This window comes from Octopus bimaculoides, chromosome 2, assembly GCF_046866305.1.
Source record: "Octopus bimaculoides isolate indiv1 chromosome 2, ASM4686630v1, whole genome shotgun sequence".
In the NCBI taxonomy this organism is placed as follows: Eukaryota; Metazoa; Mollusca; class Cephalopoda; order Octopoda; family Octopodidae; genus Octopus; species Octopus bimaculoides.
Window position 1 is genome coordinate 71,614,186 of NC_142929.1, and position 25,126 is coordinate 71,639,311.

The following is a 25,126-nucleotide window of genomic DNA, read 5'->3' on the forward strand; positions in this document are numbered from 1 at the left end:
TCACTGTTGTATTTCACCATCAGAGAACACCGTCTTCATTCAGATGATGTATGTTGACAAACACACTCAATTCATTGACATAAGGGGACTTCGACACAAGTGTTTTGACTTGGTTGTACCTCTTTAGTCAAAGCTACCCCCAGATCAATGAATCTGAAAGAGAATAGTGGCTCTTTTTTTACAGAATTCAGGAAGCAAGTTATTTATTGATGCATGCTGATGTTTGCCAAATCAATAATAAATTACTAAGCACACAGGGAACGGCAAAAATCAAAATGATGACATGCATATTCATTCTAAATAAACTTTGCTACAAGACATTTTAGTCAGATAAGAGAAAAAAGTCTGGAGCTTGAACCTGATTATAAAGGTTGGCATCACTCATTTTCTTTGATCAGTTTTGATCCTTTTATCATGAGGTTTCTTTATTGCTGATTTCTAAATCAGACAGATAAAAGGAATAAACAATGACTGAGGCTGTGCAAGAGTCATATTTGACTCTTGTTCATTTAGCCATGTTGATAAATAAAAATAAAACTGATAATTTTTTGTGAATTCAACTTAATGAGAGGTTACCTCCTTCTCTGCAGTGCTAACCATGTGTGGTTGTGTAATTAAAAAGTTTGCTTTCGATAGTTTTGAGTTCAGTCTCACTGCATGGTACCTTCATCAAATGTCTTCTACTATAGCAACTTGGCCAACCAATGCCTTGTTGAGTGGATTTGTTAGATGGAAACTGAAAGAAGCCCATCATTTACATATATATACAGTTTCTATCTACCAAATCCATTCACAAGACATTGGTCAGCCAGGGGCTGTAGAAAAAGATGCACAAAGTGCTTCACAGTAGGATTGAACCCAAGCCCACATGGCTGAAAAATTTTGCCTTTGAAGGATCTGATCTCACGATTATAAGATACTATAACTAGCATACTAGCTATCTATCCTCTGTGCTAACTACATATCTTCATCTTACCACTAATATAGATACTGAATTCATTACTGATGAAATTAAATTTCCTTGACACATTTAAAACACAATGATTTTTTAATCTTGTTTTATTTTTCTCTAGGTCCAGTCACTTGAGAATGAATTATCACAAGCTCAAATAAAGTATCTTAAATCATTACAAAAGCTGGAATCAATGGTCAGGTAAATACATAAAAACATATTTGAGCTATAGCTGTAATAAGACATAGACATAAAAATATCATTCCTAGAAATTAGTGTATCTAAATTATCATTGTTACTCTTTTACTCTTTTACTTGTTTCAGTCATTTGACTGTGGCCATGCTGGAGCACCACCTTTAGTCGAGCAAATCAACCCCATGACTTATTCTTTGTAAGCCTAGTACTTATTCTTATTTCTTTATTGCCCACAAGGGGCTAAACACAGAGGGGACAAACAAGGACAGACAAATGGATTTAGTCGATTACATCGACCCCAGTGCGTAACTGGTACTTAATTTATCGACCCCGAAAGGATGAAAGGCAAAGTCGACCTCAGCGGAATTTGAACTCAGAAAGTAACGGCAGACGAAATACCGCTAAGCATTTCGCCCGGCGTGCTAACGATTCTGCCAGCTCGCCGCCTTTTTTAAGTCTAGTACTTATTCTATCGGTCTCTTTTTGCCGAACTGCTAAGTTACGGGGACGTAAACACACCAGCATCGGTTGTCAAGCGATGTTGAAGGGGACAAACACAGACATACAAACACACATACATATATATATATATATATATATATACATATATACGACGGGCTTCTTTCAGTTTCCGTCTACCAAATCCACTCACAAGACTTTGGTCAGCCCGAGGCTATAGTAGAAGACACTTGCCCAAGGTGCCATGCAGTGGGACTGAACCTGGAACCATGTGGTTGGTAAGCAAGTTACTTACCACACAGCCACTCCTTCGCCTATGTTAATCAAAGTTTTCAAAATTTCTTGCAAGCTGTTGAAGGAAGATAAAACATTGAATTTTCAACCTGAGCTCAGTGTTAAGAGTAACTTGTTTGATAGGTAATATGCAGTGGATATATATATCATCTTTGTTTTAATGTTCACATTTGCATGATTATATGGGTCAAACAGAATCTTGTTGAGGCAGATTTTTTTTAGACAAATGCCTTTCCTGTCACCAACCTTCACCAGTTTCCCTTTGACCCAACATGTTTTCACAGAGCATTAACAAAGGAAGCCACTTGTATGATGGTAACATTCATTTACAACTATCATGTGAAATCAAGGAAAGGAGATACACATACACACACACACACACACACATGATGAGCTTCCTTCACTTTCCGTCCACCAGATGTAACTTAAAAGGCTTTAGTTTGCTTCAGGCTATAGTAGAAAACACTTGCCCAAGGTGCCATGCAGTGGGACTGAACCTAAAGCAATGTCTTGGGCCAACCAAAGCCTTGTGAGTGGATTTCGCAGACGGAAACTGAAAGAAGCCCGTCGTATATATATGTATATATGTTTGTATGTCTGTGTTTGTCCCCCACCCCCACCCCAGGACTTATTCTTTGTAAGCCTAGTATTTATCTTGTCAGTTTCTTTTGCCAAACCGCTAAGTTACGGGGACATAAAACACACCAACATCAGTTGTCAAGTGATGGCAAGGAAGTGGGGGGAAAACACAGACACACAAATAAATACATATATATATATATATATATATATATATATATATATATATATATGTATGTGTGTGTGTGTGTGTGTGTGTGTACGTGTGTGTATGTGTATTTATATATATATATATACACACACACACACACAGACACACACACACACACCCACACACAATGGTCTTCTTTCAGTTTTTGTCTACCACACATAGATATATATGTGTCTGTGTGTCTTCATGTCAGTGTTTGTCCCCCACCACTGCTTGACAACTGGTGTTGATGTGTTAACATCCCCATAACTTAGCAGTTCAGCAAAAGAGATGAATAGAATAAGTTACCAGGCTTATAAAATAAATACTGGGGTCCAATTGTTTGACTAAAATTCTTCAAGATGGTACCCCAGCATGGCCACAGTCTAATGACTGAAATAAGTAAAAAAGAAAAAGCTATAATATACAAAAGTTTTACTGATTAAATATTTGTGTACTAGCTGACCCTGTGCCGTCAATAATGACGGCTAATTGTAGCATTTTATATATAAACTCAGAAAATGCAAACCTCCACCAAAACACCAATGTCCTCTCAGCGATTAACCAGAGATGATTTTTAAAATGAGAATATCTGAAATAAACTCGACTGCTCTCACAAACAAGAATGCTAAAAATGAACCCGACTACTCTCAAAAATTAACTAAAAAAACAGGCAAAATAATCCAGAATCCTTGTCCAATACCAGATCGACCCCAAAATCTAATCAATTCATGCCAGTCATGAGGCTAAACATCCCTGAAAGTTTCATCCAAATCCATCCAGCAGTTTTTGAGATATCTTGTCCATGGACAAACAAACACAACTGAAAACAATACCTCCACCTTCACTAAGGCAGAGGTAATAAAGTACAAAATAAGGTACATAATGATCATACATATGAACATTCACATACTTCCCTTGTACATGCACACACATACACACATATACTCACACAGGGTTGAAATGCTGATTTTTTTTTCACCCCTTTCTTCCTTATTCATCTATCACCCCTTCCTTTCTCCCATTGCTATTACTTTCTTTCACTCCCTCTCAGTCAGGGCTATTACTCTCACTACTTCTCCTTCACTGAATTACTTTTTTCTCTCCTCTCTCACATCCGGCGTGATTCTGGACAAATATATAAAAACACTATGCTCATTATTATATTAGGAGATGTTTTTACAAAATAAGTTTTACAGAAAAAGGAAAATTTTATTTTATTAACTGTTTTGCACTCTCTTGCAGCTTATCAAAGTTTAAAGTTTGTTCTCCATGTGTATGTGTGTTGGTGTATGACAGTTTGAGAAAGTTGACATTTCATGGCTTCACATGAATGAAACAGTGAATGATGTTTATATTCTTTGTTGGCATTATGACTCGTTGCCCTGTACTTCCAAAAACTTATTGAATAGAAAAGAAAATCAGCTAGTTATAAAATCTTTGTAAGAGATGGAAGCAGTAACTGTACTGGCAAGAATTTTTTGTTGCCAGGGACCATCTTAAGCTTGTTCTCAACTCCTGCACCATTCAACCAGCACGACTTGAACACTTTGCTTGGAACCAGCATTAGATGGTTTGACTAGAGCTGGTAAGCCAGAAGGTTGTACCAGGTTCCAGTCTGATTTGGCGTGGTTTCTACAGCTGGATGCCCTTCCTAACGTCAACTACTCCAAGTAGTAATGGATATTGAATCCAGATAGTGTGCTACTAAGGCAGAAAAACATATCCATGACTTCTAACCTTTTACCCTTGATGTATATCAATGGTGGGAGGCGCAATGGCCCAGTGGTTAGGGCAGCGGACTCGCGGTCATAGGATCGTGGTTTCGTTTCCTAGACCAGGCGTTGTGAGTGTTTATTGAGCGAAAACAGCTAAAGCTCCACGAGGCTCCGGCAGGGGATGGTGGCGAACCCTGCTGTACTCTCACCACATCTTTCTCTCACTCTTACTTCCTGTTTCTGTTGTGCCTGTAATTCAAAGGGTCAGCCTTGTCACACTGTGTCGCACTGAATATACCCGAGAACTACGTTAAGGGTACACGTGTCTGTGGAGTGCTCAGCCACTTGCATGTCAATTTCACGAGCAGGCTGTTCCGTTGATCGGATCAACTGGAACCCTCGACGTCGTAAGCGACGGAGTGCCAACAACAACAATATCAATGGTGAGATATATGGCTTAGCTGGTGCTGGTTGTAGCATGGCTAAAGACTTCTAAGACTGATTGTAAGTCCAAATTCATCACACACAGTTGAAAAGACCCCATGAGGAATCCCTGACCTTCCTCACTGTGGCTCATGAGACAGCAATCATCAGCATAAAGGAGATCATGAATGAGTCATGAACATTTTTGTTACTGCAGTAAAGCAACAGATTTTGAAAAGCTTCCTTCTTGGACAGTAACAAATGTAGATACCAGTATTGCTGTGTGCTAAGTGTTAGGCTCACAAGGTAACAATAGCAATGTAGGGCCCAGTTTAATAACAGATTCAGCTGAGATGGGTTCTAGTAGTTCACCGTCAGCACAAAGCCATGCTTTCATGTCATTAAGAAATCAAATGATCCCTGTGGACATTTCTGGACACCCCAGTTTGGTAAGATCAGTGAAACACTGATGCAGGTCAATACAGTTGTTCTCTGCACTTCTCATTAACCTTGTTGGATGGTAAAGAGCACATCAGTTGTGCCTCGATTTGACCGAAAGCCACATTGTGACTCAGGAAGAAGGCCAGGTACAACATGGTCCAGCAACGTGCACACACACACACATATACATACATTACATAGTATTCTTTTACTTGTTTCAGTCACCACCTTAGAAGGTTTTTTAGTCAAAGAAATCGCCCCTAGGACTTATTTTTTATTAGCTTAGTACTTATTCTATTGGTCTCTTTGTCCAAAGCGCTAAATTACTGGGATGTAAACACACCTAACACTGGTTGTCAAGTGATAGGGATGGTGGACAAACACGAAGACACACAAATACATACACACACACACACACACACATACACACACTCTCAATGGGCTTCTTTCAATTTCCGTCTACCACATCCACTCACAAGGCATCGGTAGCCTAGGGTTAAAGTAGAAGAGTAAAGTAATATTTGTAGAATTTGTAAAATTTTACTTCACTCAAGCAAAATTTTTCAAATATTTTACCCCTATCTAGTTAATTGTAAACTGAAAAGACTGAATTTAACACAAAACCTCCACCTAAATATGTGTCACTGCATACAAACCCCCTTAACAGTTAAAAAAATGAGATTTTTAAACATATTTTCATCAGTGATTGACTGTTATTTACAGGAATGTTGTAGAGAAGAGTTTTCCACTACTACTAGCATGACAAGCAACCACATACAGCTAATTTTATATATATATATATATATATATATATATATATATATATATATATATATATATACACACACACATACACTCACACACGTTTTACTTATTTCAGTCATTGGTGATTTTTTTAAAGCCTGGTATTCATTGTATTGGGCTCTTTTTCCAAACCACTAGGTTATGGGGATGTAAACAAACCAACACTTGCTGTTAAGCAGTGGGAGGACAGACACAAACACAAAAACACACAAATTTATATATATATATACATACACGCAAGAAGCTTCTTTCGGTTTCCATCTACCAAATCCACTCATTCTTAAACTACTTAACTGCTGTTATTTGTGTGTGTCATATTTCTATATATGTGTGTGTGTGTGTGTGTGTGTGTGTATATATATATATATATATATATATATATATAATATAATGTGTGTGTGTGTGTTGTATTTCTATATACTGAGGATATGTTTGCGGAAAAGAGACACATGACATCTGCGACAACTGAAACCATTGAAAATAAAATAAAATGCTGAGTGAAAACAGTTCCAAATACATTTTCTGAGACATTTTCTTAATGATTCAGAAACCTATTCCTCTCTCGCTCAAACGCCCCCCACCCCCTATACATCCCCTCCTGTCTTTCTCTTAAACAAAGTCAAAGGACAGACTTAGAAAGAATAGGAATTTGTATTGTGCCAAGATATTGATATTTCAGCAATAGAAAACTGTTCACAGCCGTACAAGAGATATGTTGTTATAAGTGGGTAGTTTTTTTTTTTGTTAGGTTTTTTTTTTGTCTTTTGGTGTTTGTGTTATTGTCCACCAAGCTACCCATTAGATTATAATGTTATGTAGTTTGTCATGATAATCATTATTATGCTAGCTCAGCAAGATGGATTGGTTGCCATAGTTACTGGTTAATCCTGTCAATTTTATTCAGATAATGTTTCAAATGTTTTTTTTTTTGTTTTTGTTAAAATTTCTCATTTTGTGAGAGAGTTGCTGTTCGTTGAAAAGTAATACATTAAGCACAGGTATATTCTATACCTTTTGTCATAAGATCAACAACTGTGGAAATGTGTACTGTAATTATAAATTGTAGAGAGGCGAGAGAGAGAGAAATATATATGTGTGTGTGGATGTGTGTATACATATATGTAGTCTTAATTCAAGACATTTCTGCAATCTGAAAATTAGAACTTGTATTAATTGGAATAAAAGAATTCCAAAAGAATTCCTCCTCCTCCTCCTCTTCTTACCCTCCTCCTCCACTGCAATCTGTCACTCTGTCATTCTCTCTCACCAGAAATGACTTTTAGCATTGAAACAGCTTAAGAGTGCAGAATAAATAAACTGGCAGCATGAAGAAGAGAAGAAAGTAGTGGTAGCTTATATAACCTTCAACAGCCATCATGTAGCATTGGTAGTAATTAATGTGGGTAGAATTTTGGTGAAAAGAATTGGAATCACAGAAAAAAAGAAAAAAAAAGAAAAAAAAATTTTTTTCTTTTTTTTTAAAAACCAGAAAATGCAGCCCTTTCAATTGAAAAGAAGTATTTCTATATTAAATTATATACTTGGCAGATGGCAAAGGGAGGGAGGAGGAGGAGGAGGTAGTGGTGGCGGCGGTGGTGGTGGTGGTAAATGTATCACAATCAAAGATTTTACAAGGTGTATGCGACAACATCCATTTGGTGAGACATGTATTATGTGAGTTGAGTTCTGTTTCTTTAAGGGGCTGTCAGGTTTATTATTTCTGATAAATTGATTCTATCAGTTCAGAGGTACTTAGAAACTATTTAAGAAGTAGACTATAGTGTCTGTTTTAATTCTTTATCATTTTGTTGTTGTTTTCTTGTGGTTTAATATTCCTGGCATGGAACTAACTGTGAGAAGAACTATAAAAAGGATAGTATAGTACAGAGAGACAACAGGTTCACACCATTAGTAGGAGAGGTTGGGAAGGTGAAAGTGGGTGAGTAAAGTGTAGTGTTCGAAAGAAACAAGGGACACTAAGCTAAAAGAAGTTAGTATAGGTATGAATTAAGGCACTTGTAAACGTGACAAGAGGAATGAACAAGCAGAAGAAAGTGACAATTCAGAAATTAGCAATTAGCAATGGGGAAATGGAAAGCTAGAAATGGAAAAAATGACAAAATTGAAAAATCATAAAGAGCTGAAACAGTGTGAGAGAGTGAGGTTTTAATAGATTATACAAGCTGTGAGGAGACTCTTGGAAATTGTCATTTAAAATTCCAGAAAGTCTTTCAGAAATTTTAAAAGTTGCCTAAGATACACCAGTACATAAAAGGATAGGTGAAGACTTGTTCAGGTACTGGAGTATATTTAAAATAAGCTCCCTTTTTTAGCAAACATTTTCTCACACTCGGAATTATCATAGCAGGCAAGAAATTAACTGTGTCAGTTATTAGTTGTCAAAGACACCACATTCTTCAATAATTCCAATCTTCGTAAAATTCACCAACATTATTTCTGATGAGCCTATGTACCTTTTTCTTTTTATGATTCTTTTATTGTTCACTTTTCTGTCTTCTTATGTTTTGTCTTGTGTATTGAGCGTGCGTGGAGGCGCAATGGCCCAGTGGTTAGGGCAGCGGACTCGCAGTCATAGGATCACGGTTTCGATTCCTACTGTACTTTTGGTTTTTCATTGGTATCTTTATTTGACTTACTGCTGCTTCCTAAATTCTCAGCATACCTGAATACTACATACAATAAGCTCAGGTGGTGAGCTAACAGAATCATTAACACATTGGACAAAATGCTTAGCAACATTTCTTCACCTCATTATGCTTTGAGTCCAAATTATGCTGCAGTGAACTTTGCCCCTTGTCCTTTCAGGGTTGATAAAATAAACTAGAAGTCAAGTACTGCAGTCAATATAATCGACTTCTCTGCTTCCCTCAAAACTGCAGACAAAAATTTAAAACTATTATTATTATCATTATTATTAAGGTGGCGAGCTGGTAGAATTGTTACCACGCCAGGCAAAATGCTTAGTGGTATTTTGTCTGTTTTCACGTTCTGAGTTCAAATTCCACTGAGGTCGACTTTGCCTTTCATCCTTTTGGGATCGATAAATTAAGTACCAGTGAAACACTAGGGTCAATGTAATCGACTGCCACCCTCCTTGAAATTTCAGGCCTTGTGCCTATAGTAGAAAGGATTATTAGTATTATTATTATTATTAAGGCAGTGAGCTGGCAGAATCGTTAGCACACTGGGCAAAAAGCATGGTAGCATTTCGTCTGTCTTTACATTCTGACTTCAAATTCCACTACTCACCTGAAATTTTGTGGGAGGGGGCTAGTCAATTGCATCAACCCCAGTATTTCGACCCTGAAAGGATGAAAGGCAAGGTCAACCATGGCATAATTTGAACTCAGAACGTTAAAACAGACGAAATGCCACTAAGTATTTTGCCCAGTGTCCTAACGCTTCTGCCAGCTTGCCACTTTAATAATGATAATAATAATAATAATAATAATAATAACGTTTCCCTAAAAGATAACGTTTACCTAAAAGAAATGGAAAAACTTTCAAAATACAAAGACCTGGAAATAGAGGTAACTCGAATGTGGAATCTAAAAACAGAAACAATTCCTATCATAGTAGGTGCCTTAGGTATAATAAAAAAAATATTCAGACAAATACATAACAAAAACACCAGGACTTACAAATATATATAACATACAGGAAATTGCACTACTGGGCACTGCACACATCCTACGCAAAACACTTTCAATACAGTAACCATAAGAGCACCACAGCAAACCACAGCACATACCCAAAGCACACAGAGCTGCGCTCGGTAGTGAAGTGAAAGCACATTATGAAAATAAAACTACTGAACAATAATAATAATAATGCTTTCTGGAACTGGCACGAGGCCTGAAATTTTGTGGGAGGAGGCTAGACTTGATTGGTACTTATTTTATTGACCCCAGAAGGACAAAAATCAAAGTTGCCCTCTGCAAGTTTTGAACTCAGATCATAAAGACAGACAAGATATGCTAACAATTCTGCCAGCTCACCACCTTAATAATAATGATAATGATGTTGCTGGTAGATTCTCCCATCATAGATAATGTATGAATGTTTGTTTTTTTTTGCCAAACAACCTGCACAAAGGATGTGCTCTACATTAACTCCCTCCCTTCATCAAATCGATGTTGCATGAACAGGTTCATGGTGTACCACACATCAGGTGTCAAAGTGATTGCAGAGCAACATGAAATAAAGTATTTTGCTCAAGAACACAACGCACCACCCAGTCTAGGAATTGGAACCATGATTTCGTGATCGTGAGTGGAACATCCTAACCACTAGGCCATGCGCCCTCACTAATAATAATAATAATAATAATTCTTTCGGCTATAGGCACAAGGCATGAATTTTTGAGAAGAGAGGGCTAGTAGATGTCACTGATCCCTGTGCTCTATTGGTACATTTTTATCAACCCTGAAAGGATGAAAGGCAAAGCCAACTTTGGCAGAATTTGAACTCAGAACATAAAGACAGACAAAATGTCGCTAAGCATTTTCTCCACTGCAGTAATGATTCTGCCAGCTTGCCACCTTAATAATCATAATAATCCTTTCTACTATAAGCACTAGGCCTGAAATTGGTGGTACTTAATTTATTGACCCTGAAAGGATGAAAGGCAAAGTTGATCTCGGCAGAATTTGAACTCAGAACATAGCAATGAGCAAAATACCATTAAGCATTTTGTCCAGCGTGCTAACGATTCTGCTAGCTCACCGCCTTAATAATAACAAGTATTCATTTTTGTTTTTTTCTTTCTTTTTTCTCTCTGTCTATCTCCCCTCCTTTTTTTCTATCACATGACTTTGTAAACGAACAATCTGGTGTCTTTATTTTAATGGCTAACCAATGTATACAGTGAGTTTCTTTCCCCTAGGTGTCAGGAAGACACTTAGCAATAAATGGAATCAAAACTGAAGAAGAGGATAATGATAATAATTGAATAATAATAATAATAATAATAATAATAATAATCATAATATAAGTATAAGAAAACAAATGATGTCAATGTAATAACAAGAATAATATTCTTTGTAGAGAAAAAGAAAGTGAAATAGTAGAATTGAAAAAAAAATTGACGGAGCAGAGCAAACAGACTGAAAAATATGTGGAGCAGCTAAAGAAGGAATTTGCAGCAGACAGAAACAAACTCTATAATGAAATGAATTCACAGGTAACCAGCTGTAAATTTTGTTCTAACAGTGATTACAACTATTTTAAAGTATAAAGTGGTAGATATTTGGTTGTTCTGAAGTGCTTTAATAATGTTTGTTTTTGTTGGTGTTATAGATTATAAAGACAGAAGACAAACTTCAGCATTCTAAACAGCTGCTTGAGAAACAAATGCAAGAATTTACCAAAAGTATGGAAGAGACAAAATCAAAATATATCTCTGAGGTAAATGGTAGTTTATTATATGGAGAGACATTTTAGGAGAAGGAGTGACTGTCATCATCATCATCATCATCATCATAATTTATCATCATAATTTATCATCTATTTTCCATGCTGGCATGGGTTGGATGGTTTGACTGGAGCTGGTGAGAGCAGGGAACCACACCAGGCTCCATTGTCTGTTCTGACATGGTTTCCAGTGTTGGAAGGGCATCCAGCCATAAAAATCATGTCAAAACAGACAGTAAAGCCTGGTGCAGTTTTCTGCCTAGCCAGCTCCTGTCAAACTGTCCAACCCATGCCAGCATGGAAATCATCCTCCACATCATCGTTTAATGTCTGCTTTTCCTTGCTGGCATGGGTTGGATGGTTTGACATGGAGCTTGCTAGCAGGGAGCTGCCCAGGCTCCAGCTGTCCAGGCTCCAGCTGTCCAGGCTCCAGCTGTCTGTTGAGGCATGGTTTCTATGGCTGGATGCCCTTCCTAATGCCAACCATGTAACAGAATGTGCTGGGTGCTTTTTACATGCCACCTGCATGGGTGTGTTTACACAGTGGCAGCATGGGTGCGTTAACACAGCACGGGCACAGGTGCTTTTTAAGTGACACTGGCACCTGAAAAGACAAGCCTGTATGTGTGGAAGACAGCAATTTTACTGACGTTAAATGATGATAGTAATGGTGATGATGATGATGATGATGCCCTTTATAATGCCAACCACTCCACAAGAATGTACTAAGTGTTTTTTTTATGTGGCACCAGCATTTGTATCAATTCTGTTGTGGCAGACAGGTCTTCTTGAGTACAGCAATGCCCCTGGTTAAAAAAAAAGCTTGATTTCCAACCATGTGGTCCAAGGTTCAGTCCCATCTGCATAGCCTCTTAGGCAAGTATTTTCTACTATAGCTCTGGGTTTACCAAATCCTTGTGAGTAGATTTGGTAGAGGGGAAACTAATTAATTATTGGTGTTGTAACCTCAGGTCAACCCTGACCTGACCAACAGAGTTGTGACATTCAGGAAGATCCTTAGCTCTGGATATGAGACAAGGACCCTGCAGCACATGCTGTCGATAATGAGTTGTGCCTGAGCATACTGTACTCTTTCCATTGTCCAGTCTGTTAATTCTGGTGGTTGCCACAAAAGACGTAGACAATGTAAACTCCGTTTTCATTATAATCAGCTGCAATGTACACTCCAGCAGTGTTTGGTACTTTGGCTAGTTGTGTGTGTGTGTGTGTGTGTGTGTGCGTGTTTATCTAGACTGAGTGAAGATGATGATATGTTGGTGAGTTGGATAGATTTCCTCATGGTATTAGACCCAGTGGGGTGGAGTTAGTTAACTAAACTCCTGTACTTCCTTGATACTTTATTGACTCCAGAAAAATGAAAGGCAAAGTTGACTTTGGTAGGGTTTGAACTCAAATCAGGTGAATAATGAAGATGAATGATATATGCTTTCTATTATTAACTTATTGTAAGACAGCAAACTGGCACAACTGTTAGCATGCTGGGCAAAATGCTTAGCAGCATGTCATTTGTTTTTATGTTCAAAGTTCAAATTCCATTGAGGTCAACTTTGCCTTTTATCTTTACGGAATTTATAAAATAAGTTCCAGTTGAACACTGGGGCTGATGTAATCGGCCTACCCACACCCCTAAAATTGCTGGCTTTGTTCCAAACTTTGAAATTATTATTAGTTTATTGTTTTAATTCCCAGCTTTCAGAATTAAAGCACAAATCTGCAGAAGAAAATTCTAAATTGACTAAAGAACATGATTTAGAGAAGGAGAAGCAATCAAAACAATTTAATAAGCAGCAGGAAGAACTGCAATTAATTTGGAAATGCAAAGTTGAAGAAACTGAAAAATTATTGATTGACCAGAGGAATATGTTTTCTAAGGTCTGTATAAACTCTTAAAATATAATCTATTGAAACTATGCGACTTTGGTAAAGAATATTTCTTAATGGATTTGCCTTATTTCAGTACAACTCTTATTAATTTATCCATCCATTTTCTATGCCCACTATTTTTGGGAGAGTCATGGGTAATAGAGTCCTCAGGCATCTCCCCCCACAGAGTCCTTTCAGAAGCAACCATTATTAAATTTTCATTATCATCATCATTTAATGTCCGTTGTCCATGCTGGCAAGCTGGGTAGTTGCACCAGACTCCAGTCTGATTTAGCATGGTTTCTACAGCTGGATGCCCTTCCTAACACCAACCACATTACAGAGTATACTGAGTGCTCTTATGTGGCACCACATGGGTGCTTGTACATGGCACTGCACTGGCGCTTTTACATGTCGCTACATGGGCACTGCACGGGCGCTTTACACCACAAGTGCTTTACCCCACGAGTGCTTTATACCACGAGTGCTTTAAACCACGAGTGCTTTACACCACGAGTGCTTTACAGCACAAGTGCTTTACAGCACGAGTGCTTTACAGCACGAGTGCTTTACACCACCAGAAGGATTGGTCTTAGCACGATGGGGTCTTCTTGTGTATGGCCAGGCACCAGGTATCTCAGTCCTTTCTGTCTTGATTCCCAAGTATGACCAACTGGGACAGAGTATTATCCAATCATTTTGTTCTTGGTGTTCCCTTAGGTCTCCTGCCTATTGGCTCAGCTTCAAGAATTCTTCCTGTGATTTTTTCCAGCAATATTCTGATCACATATCTGTAGTACCAGGGCCCTGACCTCAACACAGAAAAATATCAGCCTCCAACCTACACACCCTGTTTAAGTAATATTACTCCAGAGACACTTTGGAGGAACTCCATTCCAGCTGTTTGTATCTGCAATTGTACTCTTTTCTTCATCACCCAACATTCACTGAGGACAGGCATGAAAACTGAATGAAGGAGAGGAACAAGTTTGGTCTTTTTACTAACCTCTCTTCTTCTGTGGATCAAATGCAGGAGCTGGCACTTAACTGTACCAGCATCTGCAATTCAAGCCTCCAATTGAGCCTCCTACCTTCCATCACTTGCGAATACAGCCCCAGGATACTAATTTCTTGACTATCTTTAATCCCTTACTTCATCATCATCATTTAGCATCTGTTTACCATGCAGGCATGAGTTGGATGGTTTGAATGGAACTGGAACCGGAAAGCCAGAGAACTGCACCAGGCTCCAGTCTGTTTTGGCTTGGTTTCTATGGCTGGATGCCCTTCCTAATGCCAACCACTCTGCAGAGTGTATGGGGTGCCTTTCACATGTCACCAGCACTGGCCAGTCGTTAGACCTCGACCTTGCTGGGGGTTTCGCCAAACAAATTGCCACCCCCCAGTACTTTTTCTTTTTAAACCTGATACTTAATTGTATTGGTCTCTTTTGTTGACAAGAAGATCGAAGAAACACACATACATAAACATAATGGACTTCTTTTAGTTAAGAAAACAATTATGAAACAATCTATTTTCATGTGATAGTATTGAGCAACTCAGGATTTTGGGTTCCTATCTTGCATAGATAAATTTCAAATATTAATACACTTTCTGTTGCTGGGCTTATCCACAACTGATAAATCCAGAATGTGTTGTGTTAGTGGTGGTAGTGTGTAGGGGTGGTTATTTCATATTAGGAGAAAATGCTTTCTTTAGATATGTGAGTTATTGATTTTTACAAACTGCAACATTGACTTTAATGAAATTAACTTGTTTACATGAAACTAATTTTGTACAACTAAATCTCTCTATTGTTTCTGTAACTTTTTTTGCAAAATGTGATTTTGTAGAAGAAATATTAAAATATTTGATAGATATCTCTCTATAATTCCAGCTGGAAAATATCGTAAATTTTCAGCATTGGGGTTGTTTGTTTCTTTCACATAAATTCTTTATTGGTGTTAACATATTCACATTATGCTTGGAGCGTAGGGTTGCTCATAAATATTATGTTTAGTGCTACATGATAAGCTACAAAGAATGTTTATAGAAACCTATATGAGGAGATATCTAGTTCTGAATATACATACTGGCTGTGTGGTTACAGAGTTTGCTTCAACAACCCTGTTGTTTCAGGTTTGATCTCATTTCATAACATTTTGGGCAAGTGTCTTCTACTTTTGCTCGAGGTGGACTATTGCCTTGTTAGGGGAATTAGTTGAGGAAAACTGTATGGAATAAAGTTTGTCATGTATATTATGTATACATAATATACACAAGCTTCCACAGTCATGAAGCTTACTTCCCAACCATGTGGATTCAGGTTCAATTCCACTGTGTGGTACCTTGAGCAAATGTTTTCTACCATAGCCCCGGAACAACCAAAAGCCGTGTGATTAGATTTAGTAGATGGAAACTGAAAGAAGCCCATTGTATGTGTATATATGTATGTGTATGCATATATGTATGTATGTGCATATATGTATGTGTGTGTATGTGTGTATACTCTTGAAAAAAAGAAGAGATATAGACGCAAACTGAAAGAAGCCTGTGTGTGTGTGTACTTGTGCCTGTGTTTTTCCCCCATCACTTCTTGACAACCAGTGTTGGTTAGTTTATGTCCCCATAACTTAGCAGTTCAGCAAAAGAGAACAATAGAATAAGTACTAGGCTTTAAAAAAAATCAGTCTTGGTGTCATTTTGTATGACTAAAACCCTTCAAGGCAATGCTCCAGCATGACCACAGTCAAATGACTGAAAGAAGCAAAAGAATAAAAGAATACATACATACATACACACACACACACATACATACATACATACATACATATGTATGTATGTATATGATGGGGGTGGCTTCGTTCAGGTTCCATCTACCAAGTTCACTAACAATGCCATGCAGTGGGACTGAACTCAGAATCATGTGGTTGGGATGGAAACTTCTAAATCACACAGCCATGCCTGTTCTGTATGTATGTATGTATGTATGTACATATGTATGTATGTATGTATGTATGTATTTACATACATCTGTGTATGTGTGTGTGTGCATGTAAAAATTTCTAAAGCCTTCTTTTAGGTCCTATAGAAAATATATATTTAGGATCTACAGAAACAGATAGCTCTGCTGGCTCTGCTGGCTCTGAGTTTAACGCACAGCAAACAGACATGTAATCGGCATTAGAAGGATCTTGCAATACTTTTAATCAAAACCAAAGTGACCCTGATCCACATGAAAGACGAGATGTGGTTGTTATTTGGTGAAGGTTTTATGCATTGAAATAGGATTAATGTCAGTTACAGAACATTTCTAATACGGCAATATGTTGAAGACATATGTTCAGTTTTGAGGATCTTCGAGAAGAATGACGCCATTTGTTTGAATGCTGATTTATGGTTAAAACAGTCTTGGCAAAAGATCTCTCTCTCTCTTTCTCTGTGTGTGTGTGTGTATATATATATATATATATATATATATATATATATATATATATATATATATATATATATATATATATATATAGAGAGAGAGAGAGAGAGAGAGAGAGAGAGAGAGTATACAGATAGATACGTACATACATATATTTACTTATATTTATATAAGGGCATTACTACAGAATAATGCCACACAACAGACTTCGGCATTATTCTGTGGTAATGCCCTTATATAAATATAAACGAATAATTATATTCTTGGGAATAGAAATTTCCCTTATGAATTTTTTTACACACTAGCTTCCTGATAAAATTCTTGTAAAAGATTTTTATCCTATTTTGAAATTATTAATCAAATATATTTACTTATATATAGATACATACATATATACATATATTTATCTATCTGTATGTATGTATGTGTGTGTGTATCTATGTAGGAATGTTGAAAAAGTTCCTGGCTTTGGGTAAAAGAAAATGCAGTAGGATAAGTTAGTTATGATTTTTTTCAATATATTCCCTTCTCAGATTCACACACTTATTGCAGCAGTCCTTCAGTTTTCCTAACCTCTGGGAAAGAACTCAGAAGATTGGGCCTACAACCAAGCCTTTCACAATACCTTTAAAGCCAACAACTTTTCAGCACTCACTCATGTGTATGTGTAGATAGATAGATAGATAGACAGACAGACATGACTTTATGGGTAATAAGTTTGTTTCCCAACAATATGATTTGGGGTTCAGTCCTATGGTGTGGCACCTGAGGAAAGTGTCTTCTGCTATAATTCTGAACCAACCAAATTCTTAGGAATGGCTTTGGTAGACATTGTACATGTGTGCGTGTGTATGCACATGAATGGTGTTTGTGTGTTTCCCTTGTGTTTGCTGGTTTGTAAACTAAAAGCTCATTCATCCAGTTTCCAGTTCCCTGCCTAGGAAATTATTACTGCACTGGGAAACAAATGAGAATTGGCAACAGGAAAGACATCCAACCACAGATCTTTGCCTCCACATACTGATCTATGCAAACATGGAAAAGTAGACGCTAAAACATTGATAACAAGAGCACTCAGAGAGCGCAAACCTCTGCCAAAGCAACACTAATAGAGATTATTTTTAAAATGAGAATATCTGAAATAAACTCAACTGCTCTATCACAAATGAGAATACTAAAAATGAATCCAACTGCTCTCAAAAATTAAGTAAAAAAACAGGAAAAATAATGCAGAATCCTTGTCTGGTACTGGATCTATCCCAAAATCTAATCAGTTTGTGCCAGTCATGCGGCCAAATATCCCTGAAAGTTTCATCCCAATCCATCCAGCAGTTCTGGAGATATCTTGTCCACAGACAAACAAACAAACACAACTGAAAACAATACCTCTGCCTTCACGACGGTGGAGGTAATGATAATCATCAGCATCATCGTCAATCTCACCAATCCAGAGAGTCCTGTCCCAGGCTCACTGGCCAACCATTGTAAAAAAAACTCACTGACCAACCAGTGTTAAAAACAAGGTACATTAAACCTCATTGATTCATCTCTCAAAGCTAAGGTCTTCAAAACATTGTAAATACAGTCCTTTTGTTGAGACAGTGCTTTATCTGTTTACTTCTTTAATGTGTTTCTAAATTCTATATTTTGATAGATAAATATTTCAATATTTATATCTAAGTATATTTCTGTCTGTAATAGAGTCGGTATATGATGGGTACTAAAATATGCACTGTATACAATCTGGTGTTTAGTAAAGTTGTTTATTTGTTTGACTAATATTATACTTTTCTTTTTTTTTTCCTTGTTTGACTATATTAGTTCTCTTTTATATTATGAATATATGTATTTTACGATGTATTTAAATATACATACATATATATATATATATATATATATTCATATATTTATATTTATATATTCATATATATATATATATATATATATATATATATATATATATATATATATTCATATATTTATATATATATTCATCAAACATTTATATATATATATATATATATACTTATATGTAGATATATGTTCATTTATATATATATTTATACTTATATGTAGATATATGTTCATATACATATATATATATGTAATCATATATATATATATATATATTTATATATATCTATATATATATATATTCATATATTTATATATATATTTATACTTATATGTAGATATATGTTCATATACATATATATATGTAATCATATATATATTATATATATATATACATATCTATACACACACTCACACCCACACACACAAAAGTTTACATATATTTACATATATCATCATTTTTACATGTTTGTTTCCATTTTTGCATGGATACATTCGTACATACACATAATTTCATAATATATATTTACATATTTGATCATCATCTTTACATCCATTTTTTCGAGCCTGCATAAGTTACACACACACACATGCATACACTAACATGCACACATATTCACACATTTGCTGTTTCATTACTTGTTTTTTTTCTTTTTTTTCTTTGCAAAATTTCATTCCGTAGTTATGAATATTGGTAAAATATGGAATCGAGTAAACTTCAACTTAGGCTTGCATTAACACAATTAAACATAATAGACTTCTGTTATTCTGTTCTGCAGTTTTGAAGAACTATTTTTTAAAAAATGTAAAAAAAATAAAAAAATAAAAAATAAAAAAAATATATAAAAATGATAACAAAACTAATTCACATGTCCACCAGTTTTTTTCCCTCACCGATTTTATTACTTGTTGCTAAATTATCAGCTAGACATTGTAACTTTCTTCTTGACAATCAGAATAAATAGATAAATAAATAGATTCTCTATGGCAACTAGACAAATACAAAGTTACTGAGGCAGAAGTTGACTTTTATGAAACAACAGAGTTTCCTTTCAGAAGCGATGTCAAAGAATAAAATAACTAAAAATGCAACGCAAAAAGTAAAAGAGAAAAAAAAAAAAGAAGAAATTAACAAAGACCATTGATTAAAGGAAGTAGTTCAAGAGAACCACTTGAGTTACACAAAAGAATTACACAATGTTTTTGTTATTTTTATTCTTATTATAATTATTTTTCCTCAAGAATTGTATGCATTTCTAGCTTTTGCATAATTGTTTTATTAAATAAATAGCATAGATACAGTTTTCGAAAATCTATTCTTTTTTTTTTCCTTATATCAAAATATGAAATCTGTAATTATTTAGAATTATTTTTCCTATTTAATTTTTCTGTTGGTGATTGGGGAAGAGTGTGATACTTGTTTTTACTTCGAGATAAAAATACTATGCATTTATATGTAATGAATATTACATATACATACATCATCGTCATTTAACGTCCGCTTTCCATGCTAGCATGGGTTGGACGATTTGACTGAGGACTGGTGAAACCAGATGGCTACACCAAGTTCCAATCTGATTTGGCAGAGTTTCTACAGCTGGATGCCCTTCCTAACGCCAACCACTCTGAGAGTGTAGTAGGTGCTTTTACGTGCCACTGGCACGAAGGCCAGTCAGGCGCTACTGGCAACGGCCACACTCAAAATGGTGTATTTTACGTGCCACCTGCACAGGAGCCAGTTTGGCGGCACTGGCAACGATCTCGCTTGAATGTCTTTACACGTGCCAGGAAGGCGATGCTGGGCACAGGTGCCATTGACGGTTTCGCTTTCGATTGCCCCAACAGGTCTTCGCAAGTCGAGTTTTGTTTCCAATGAAGGAGACGACGTTGGCATGGGTGCCAGTCATCGAATTTAATTCGATTTCGATTACCTCAACAGGTCTTCGCAAGCGGAGTTTAGTGTCCAAAGAAGGAAAGCATATACATATATATATATATATGTATATATATAAACACACACACATATACATACACACTTATTCTTTTGCGTGTTTCAGTCATTTGACTGTGGCCATGCTGGAACATGGCCTTTTAGTCGCAAAAATCGACTCCTGGACTTTATTCTTTGTAAGCGTGGTGCCTGTCCTATTAGTCTCTTCTGCCAAACCACTATGTTACGGGGACATAAACACACCAACATCAGTTGTCAAGCGATGGTGGGGGACACAAGCAGACACAAACACACACACACACATAAATATATTCAGTTTCCATCTACCAAATCCACTTGCCCAAGGTGCCACACAGCCAGACTGAACCTGGAACCAGTCCTTCTGGTTATATATATGATACATATATATATATATATGTATCATCTTAATTGTTGCCGTCATTGTATATTCATCTTCTATGCTGGCATGGGTTGTACAGTTTGACAATCCAATGAGCTGATGGACTGTCTGGAGCTCTGTCTGCTTTGGCTTGGTTTCTTCTACTGGACGCCCTTCCTAATGCCAACCACTTTACAGTGTGTATGGGATGCTTTTTTTGTAACCCTGGCACAAATGAGATCACCAAGTAACTCACAAAGAAAAGAAAAGAATCCCCTCAATTGAATGAGTTTGCAGTAGAGAGGACAGACATGAGTGTCTTGCTATAGAAGAGATACTTGGCTACTTTACATTATATAGGAATAGATGGGAGTAGCAAGAAGTAAACATATCAAACTGATTTTTGGCTACTGGAATAAAAGGGTAAAGACCCCCTTTAGTCATGAATGACCGTAGAAAGTTGCCCTCCTAGGCACAATTCCAGGCAAGGGTGTTTATGGAAAACCAGCAATCGCTCATGCAAATCAGCCTCCCCTTTCCATGCCATTGATGTTATTCAAGGGAAGGGTAAAGGCTGATACAGCTTGGCACCAGTGATGTCACAACTCATTTCTACAGCTGAGTGAACTGGAGCAACATGAAATGAAATGTCTTGCTCATGAAGACAACACACAACCTGGTCCAGGAATCAAACTCACTACCTCATGATTGTGAGCCCAATGTTCTAATCACTGAGCCATCAGAACATTATTGAATTTAGCCAATTCAGGAAAACCTGAACAAAGAACTCTGATGATCTAGGTTTATATGGAATCGATGGTCCATGGAATAGCTTTTGCTGTCCTATTAGAAACATGACTAAGAGGACAGTGGGTGTTATGAAAGCTAAACTACCAATTCTTCTAGTCAGAAAATGAGAATACTTCACAGAATAGAGTTGGTGTTGGTCTAGTCATTGTGGACAGTTGTGTTAGCAAATTGGTGTTGCTTCCTGTTGCTATATCTGATAGGCTAATGAAGGTCAGACTAGCCCTTAGTGAAAACCAAAATATTACTGTTTTTAGTGTCTATGTTCATGCGATGACCAGTCAGCAGAGTAAGGAGAAGGATAGGTGGACTTACATAAATAGTAGAGCAGATAGGCACAAGTGCAGCTGTGTGGTTAAGAAGCTTGATTCCCAACCATAGGTTCAGTTCTACTATGCAGCACTTGGGACATATGTCTTCTACTATAGCCTCAGGATGGCCAAAGCTTTGTGATAGTAGACAGAAACAGGAAGAAGCTCACTCTATGTGTGTGTGTGTGTGTGTGTAGGTGCAGGCATGGCTGTGTGGTAAGAAGCTTGTTCCCCAACCACATTATTCCAGGTTCAGTCCCACTGTGGCACCTTGGGCAAGTGTCTTCTGTTATAGACTCAGGCCGACCAAAGCCTTGTGAGTGGATTTGGCAGACAGAAACTGAAAGAAGCCTATCATATATATTTATGTGTGTGTGTCTTTGTGTATGTGCTTGTTCCCCCACCACCACCATCACTTCTCAACCAATGTTGGTGTGTTTACATCCCCATAATTTAGTGGTTCAGCAAAAGAAACCAATAGAATAAGGATTACAAAGAATAAGTCCTGGGGTAGATTTCTTTGACTAAAATAATCTTTAAGGCAGTGCTCCAGCATGGCTGCAGTCAAATGACTGAAACTTTTAAAAGAATAGAGGAATATATATGCGTATGTATGTGTGTGCATGTACCCTTGTCTAGATATCATGTGATGGTTATAAATGATTATCATTGTTATACAAGTAAGGTTGTTCACTTCCAATCTTCCATGGAAAACATGTCCAGCCATGGGAAAATATTACCTTGCTTAGAAACTGGTGAAAGTTGGTGACATCAGCCATAGAAATTCTGCCTCGACAAATCTTGTCTCACCCATGCAAGCATGGAAAATTGAACGATAAACAATGATAGTGATGATGACGACTACGCTAGCAATGATGATGATGATGATTGGAGTATCCAATTACAAAATATCTTGCGTCTTTTTATGTTGTCAGTTCAAATCCCACTAGAGTTACCTTTTCCTTTTGTTGTTCTGGGGTCAATAAAATAGTTATCAATAATTTAATGAGACAATACAATTGACTCTATTATTCATCTGTGAAAATTGATTTTACCATTTAACAGTTGAAAATATATCTTTAGGATGGCCAGTCAGCTGTGAAAGTGTATTATTCATTAGTTCCGATGTAAATAGCCTGACTTACAGAACCATTCTACTCATGCTTAGAGGAGAAAATAGATGCAGAATGATAAAAGAGAAATAATACAATTGAAATTCCTAATTTTCTCTTGTTTACATCATTCCACTAATGATCACCAGCCACAAGCAAGTTATTGTCATCAACAATAGTCAGTGACTAGAATAACTTAATCAAGGCATTAATATTTGCTTCATAAACAGCTTCAGGATAGACTGAGCAAGCATTGAGAATCTTAATTTCAACAAGACCATGTCTTCATCATGTGAAATAATGTGGCCTACTGGTTAGGGTGGAGGCGCAATGGCCCAGTGGTTAGGGCAGCAGACTCGCGGTCATAGGATCGCGGTTTCGATTCCCAGACCAGGCGTTGTGAGTGTTTATTGAGTGAAAACACCTAAAAGCTCCACAAGGCTCCGGCAGGGGATGGTGGCGAACCCTGCTGTACTCTTTCACCACAACTTTCTCTCACTCGTATTTCCTGTTTGTTGTACCTGTATTTCAAAGGGGCCAGCCTTGTCACACTGTGTCACGCTGAATATCCTCGAGAACCTCGAGAACTACATTAAGGGTACACATGTCTGTGGAGTGCTCAGCCACTTGCACGTTAATTTCACAAGCAGGCTGTTCCGTTGATTGGATCGACTGGAACCCTCGACGTCGTAAGCGATGGAGTGCCAACAACAACAACTGGTTAGTGTATTGCACTCACAATTACAGCAACATTGTGGTTTCAATTTCTGGATCAGGTGGTGAGCTGGCAAAAATGTTAGCATGCCAGGCAAAATGCTTAGCGGTATTTTATCTGTCTTTACATTTTGAGTTCTAATTCTGCCGAGGTCGGCTTAGCCTTTCATCCTTTCAGGATTGATAAATTAAGTACCAGTTGCATACTGGGGTTGATCTAATTGACTGGTCCCCTCCCCAAAAAGTAGAAAAGAATTTCTGGATCAGGCAGTGCATTGGTCTCTTAAGCAAAAAACTTCATTTACTATTATTCCAGTTCACTCAGCTGAAAATGAATAATCCTGCAATGGAGTGGCGACCTCTTCTGGGGTAATGTTGTCATCTCAGTCACGTACATACTGCAGGGGCAGGTAACTGGCCCTGTGTGTCTTAGGACTCAAGGCAGTAATATTCACTGGTTGATGATGATGATGTAAATTGGTTTCAAATTTTAGCACAAAGCCATCAATTTTGGGAAATGAAGGCAAGTCAATTATATTGACTCAGTGCACTTATTTTAAGTACTGGTACTTATACTATTAACCCCTAGAGGATGGAAGGCAAAGTCAACCTTGGCAGAACTTGAACACAGAACATATATGAATAGCATTTTGCCCAGCGTGCTAACAATTCTGCTTGCTTGTTTCCCTTCATCATGATGTAAACTAACATAAAAAGATATGTCTACGTCTACCTTTGTCACGTGCCATTTGTTGTCACCAATAACATGACAACAACCAGCACAAACCCAATGAACACTTTTGGGGAAAATTCTATCTCCGCTCAAAATGAATTTTCATTTAAACTGTCCAGATTCTTGGTTCGGTAACAAAGAACTTTAAAGCGATGCTTTTATTACTTTTGATCACATCATCACAATCATTATTGTCAGTATCATTGCTTTTAATGTCCACGCGTGCATGGGTCAAATGGAATTTGTTGAGGCAGATTTTCTTTGGCTGGATGCCCTTCCTGTCACCAACCCTTATCTGTTTCCATGCAAAGTAATATTTTCCTCATAGCTAGACAAGTTTTGTACAGTAGACAGGAAATGAACAATCTCACTTGTATGACGATGATGATGCTCTTTTACAACCAACACATTTTGTCTAGACAAGGGTGCACACAAACACATATACATACACATAAAATT

The 25,126-nt window shown here is 37.1% G+C and overlaps 1 protein-coding gene across 5 annotated transcripts in view; it reads left to right on the plus strand.

The window, feature by feature from the left end:
- The window catches only part of LOC106883441 (centrosomal protein of 112 kDa), a 237,973-nt gene that overhangs the window by 113,965 nt on the left and 98,882 nt on the right, over nucleotides 1-25,126 (plus strand). For all 5 annotated transcript variants that reach the window (XM_089346986.1, XM_089346987.1, XM_089346988.1 and 2 more), the window contains 4 exons: nucleotides 1,074-1,153; nucleotides 11,124-11,259; nucleotides 11,376-11,483; nucleotides 13,200-13,382. In XM_089346986.1, the coding sequence (XP_089203112.1) occupies nucleotides 1,074-1,153; nucleotides 11,124-11,259; nucleotides 11,376-11,483; nucleotides 13,200-13,382 (507 nt within the window). The remainder of the gene's footprint in view (nucleotides 1-1,073; nucleotides 1,154-11,123; nucleotides 11,260-11,375; nucleotides 11,484-13,199; nucleotides 13,383-25,126) is intronic.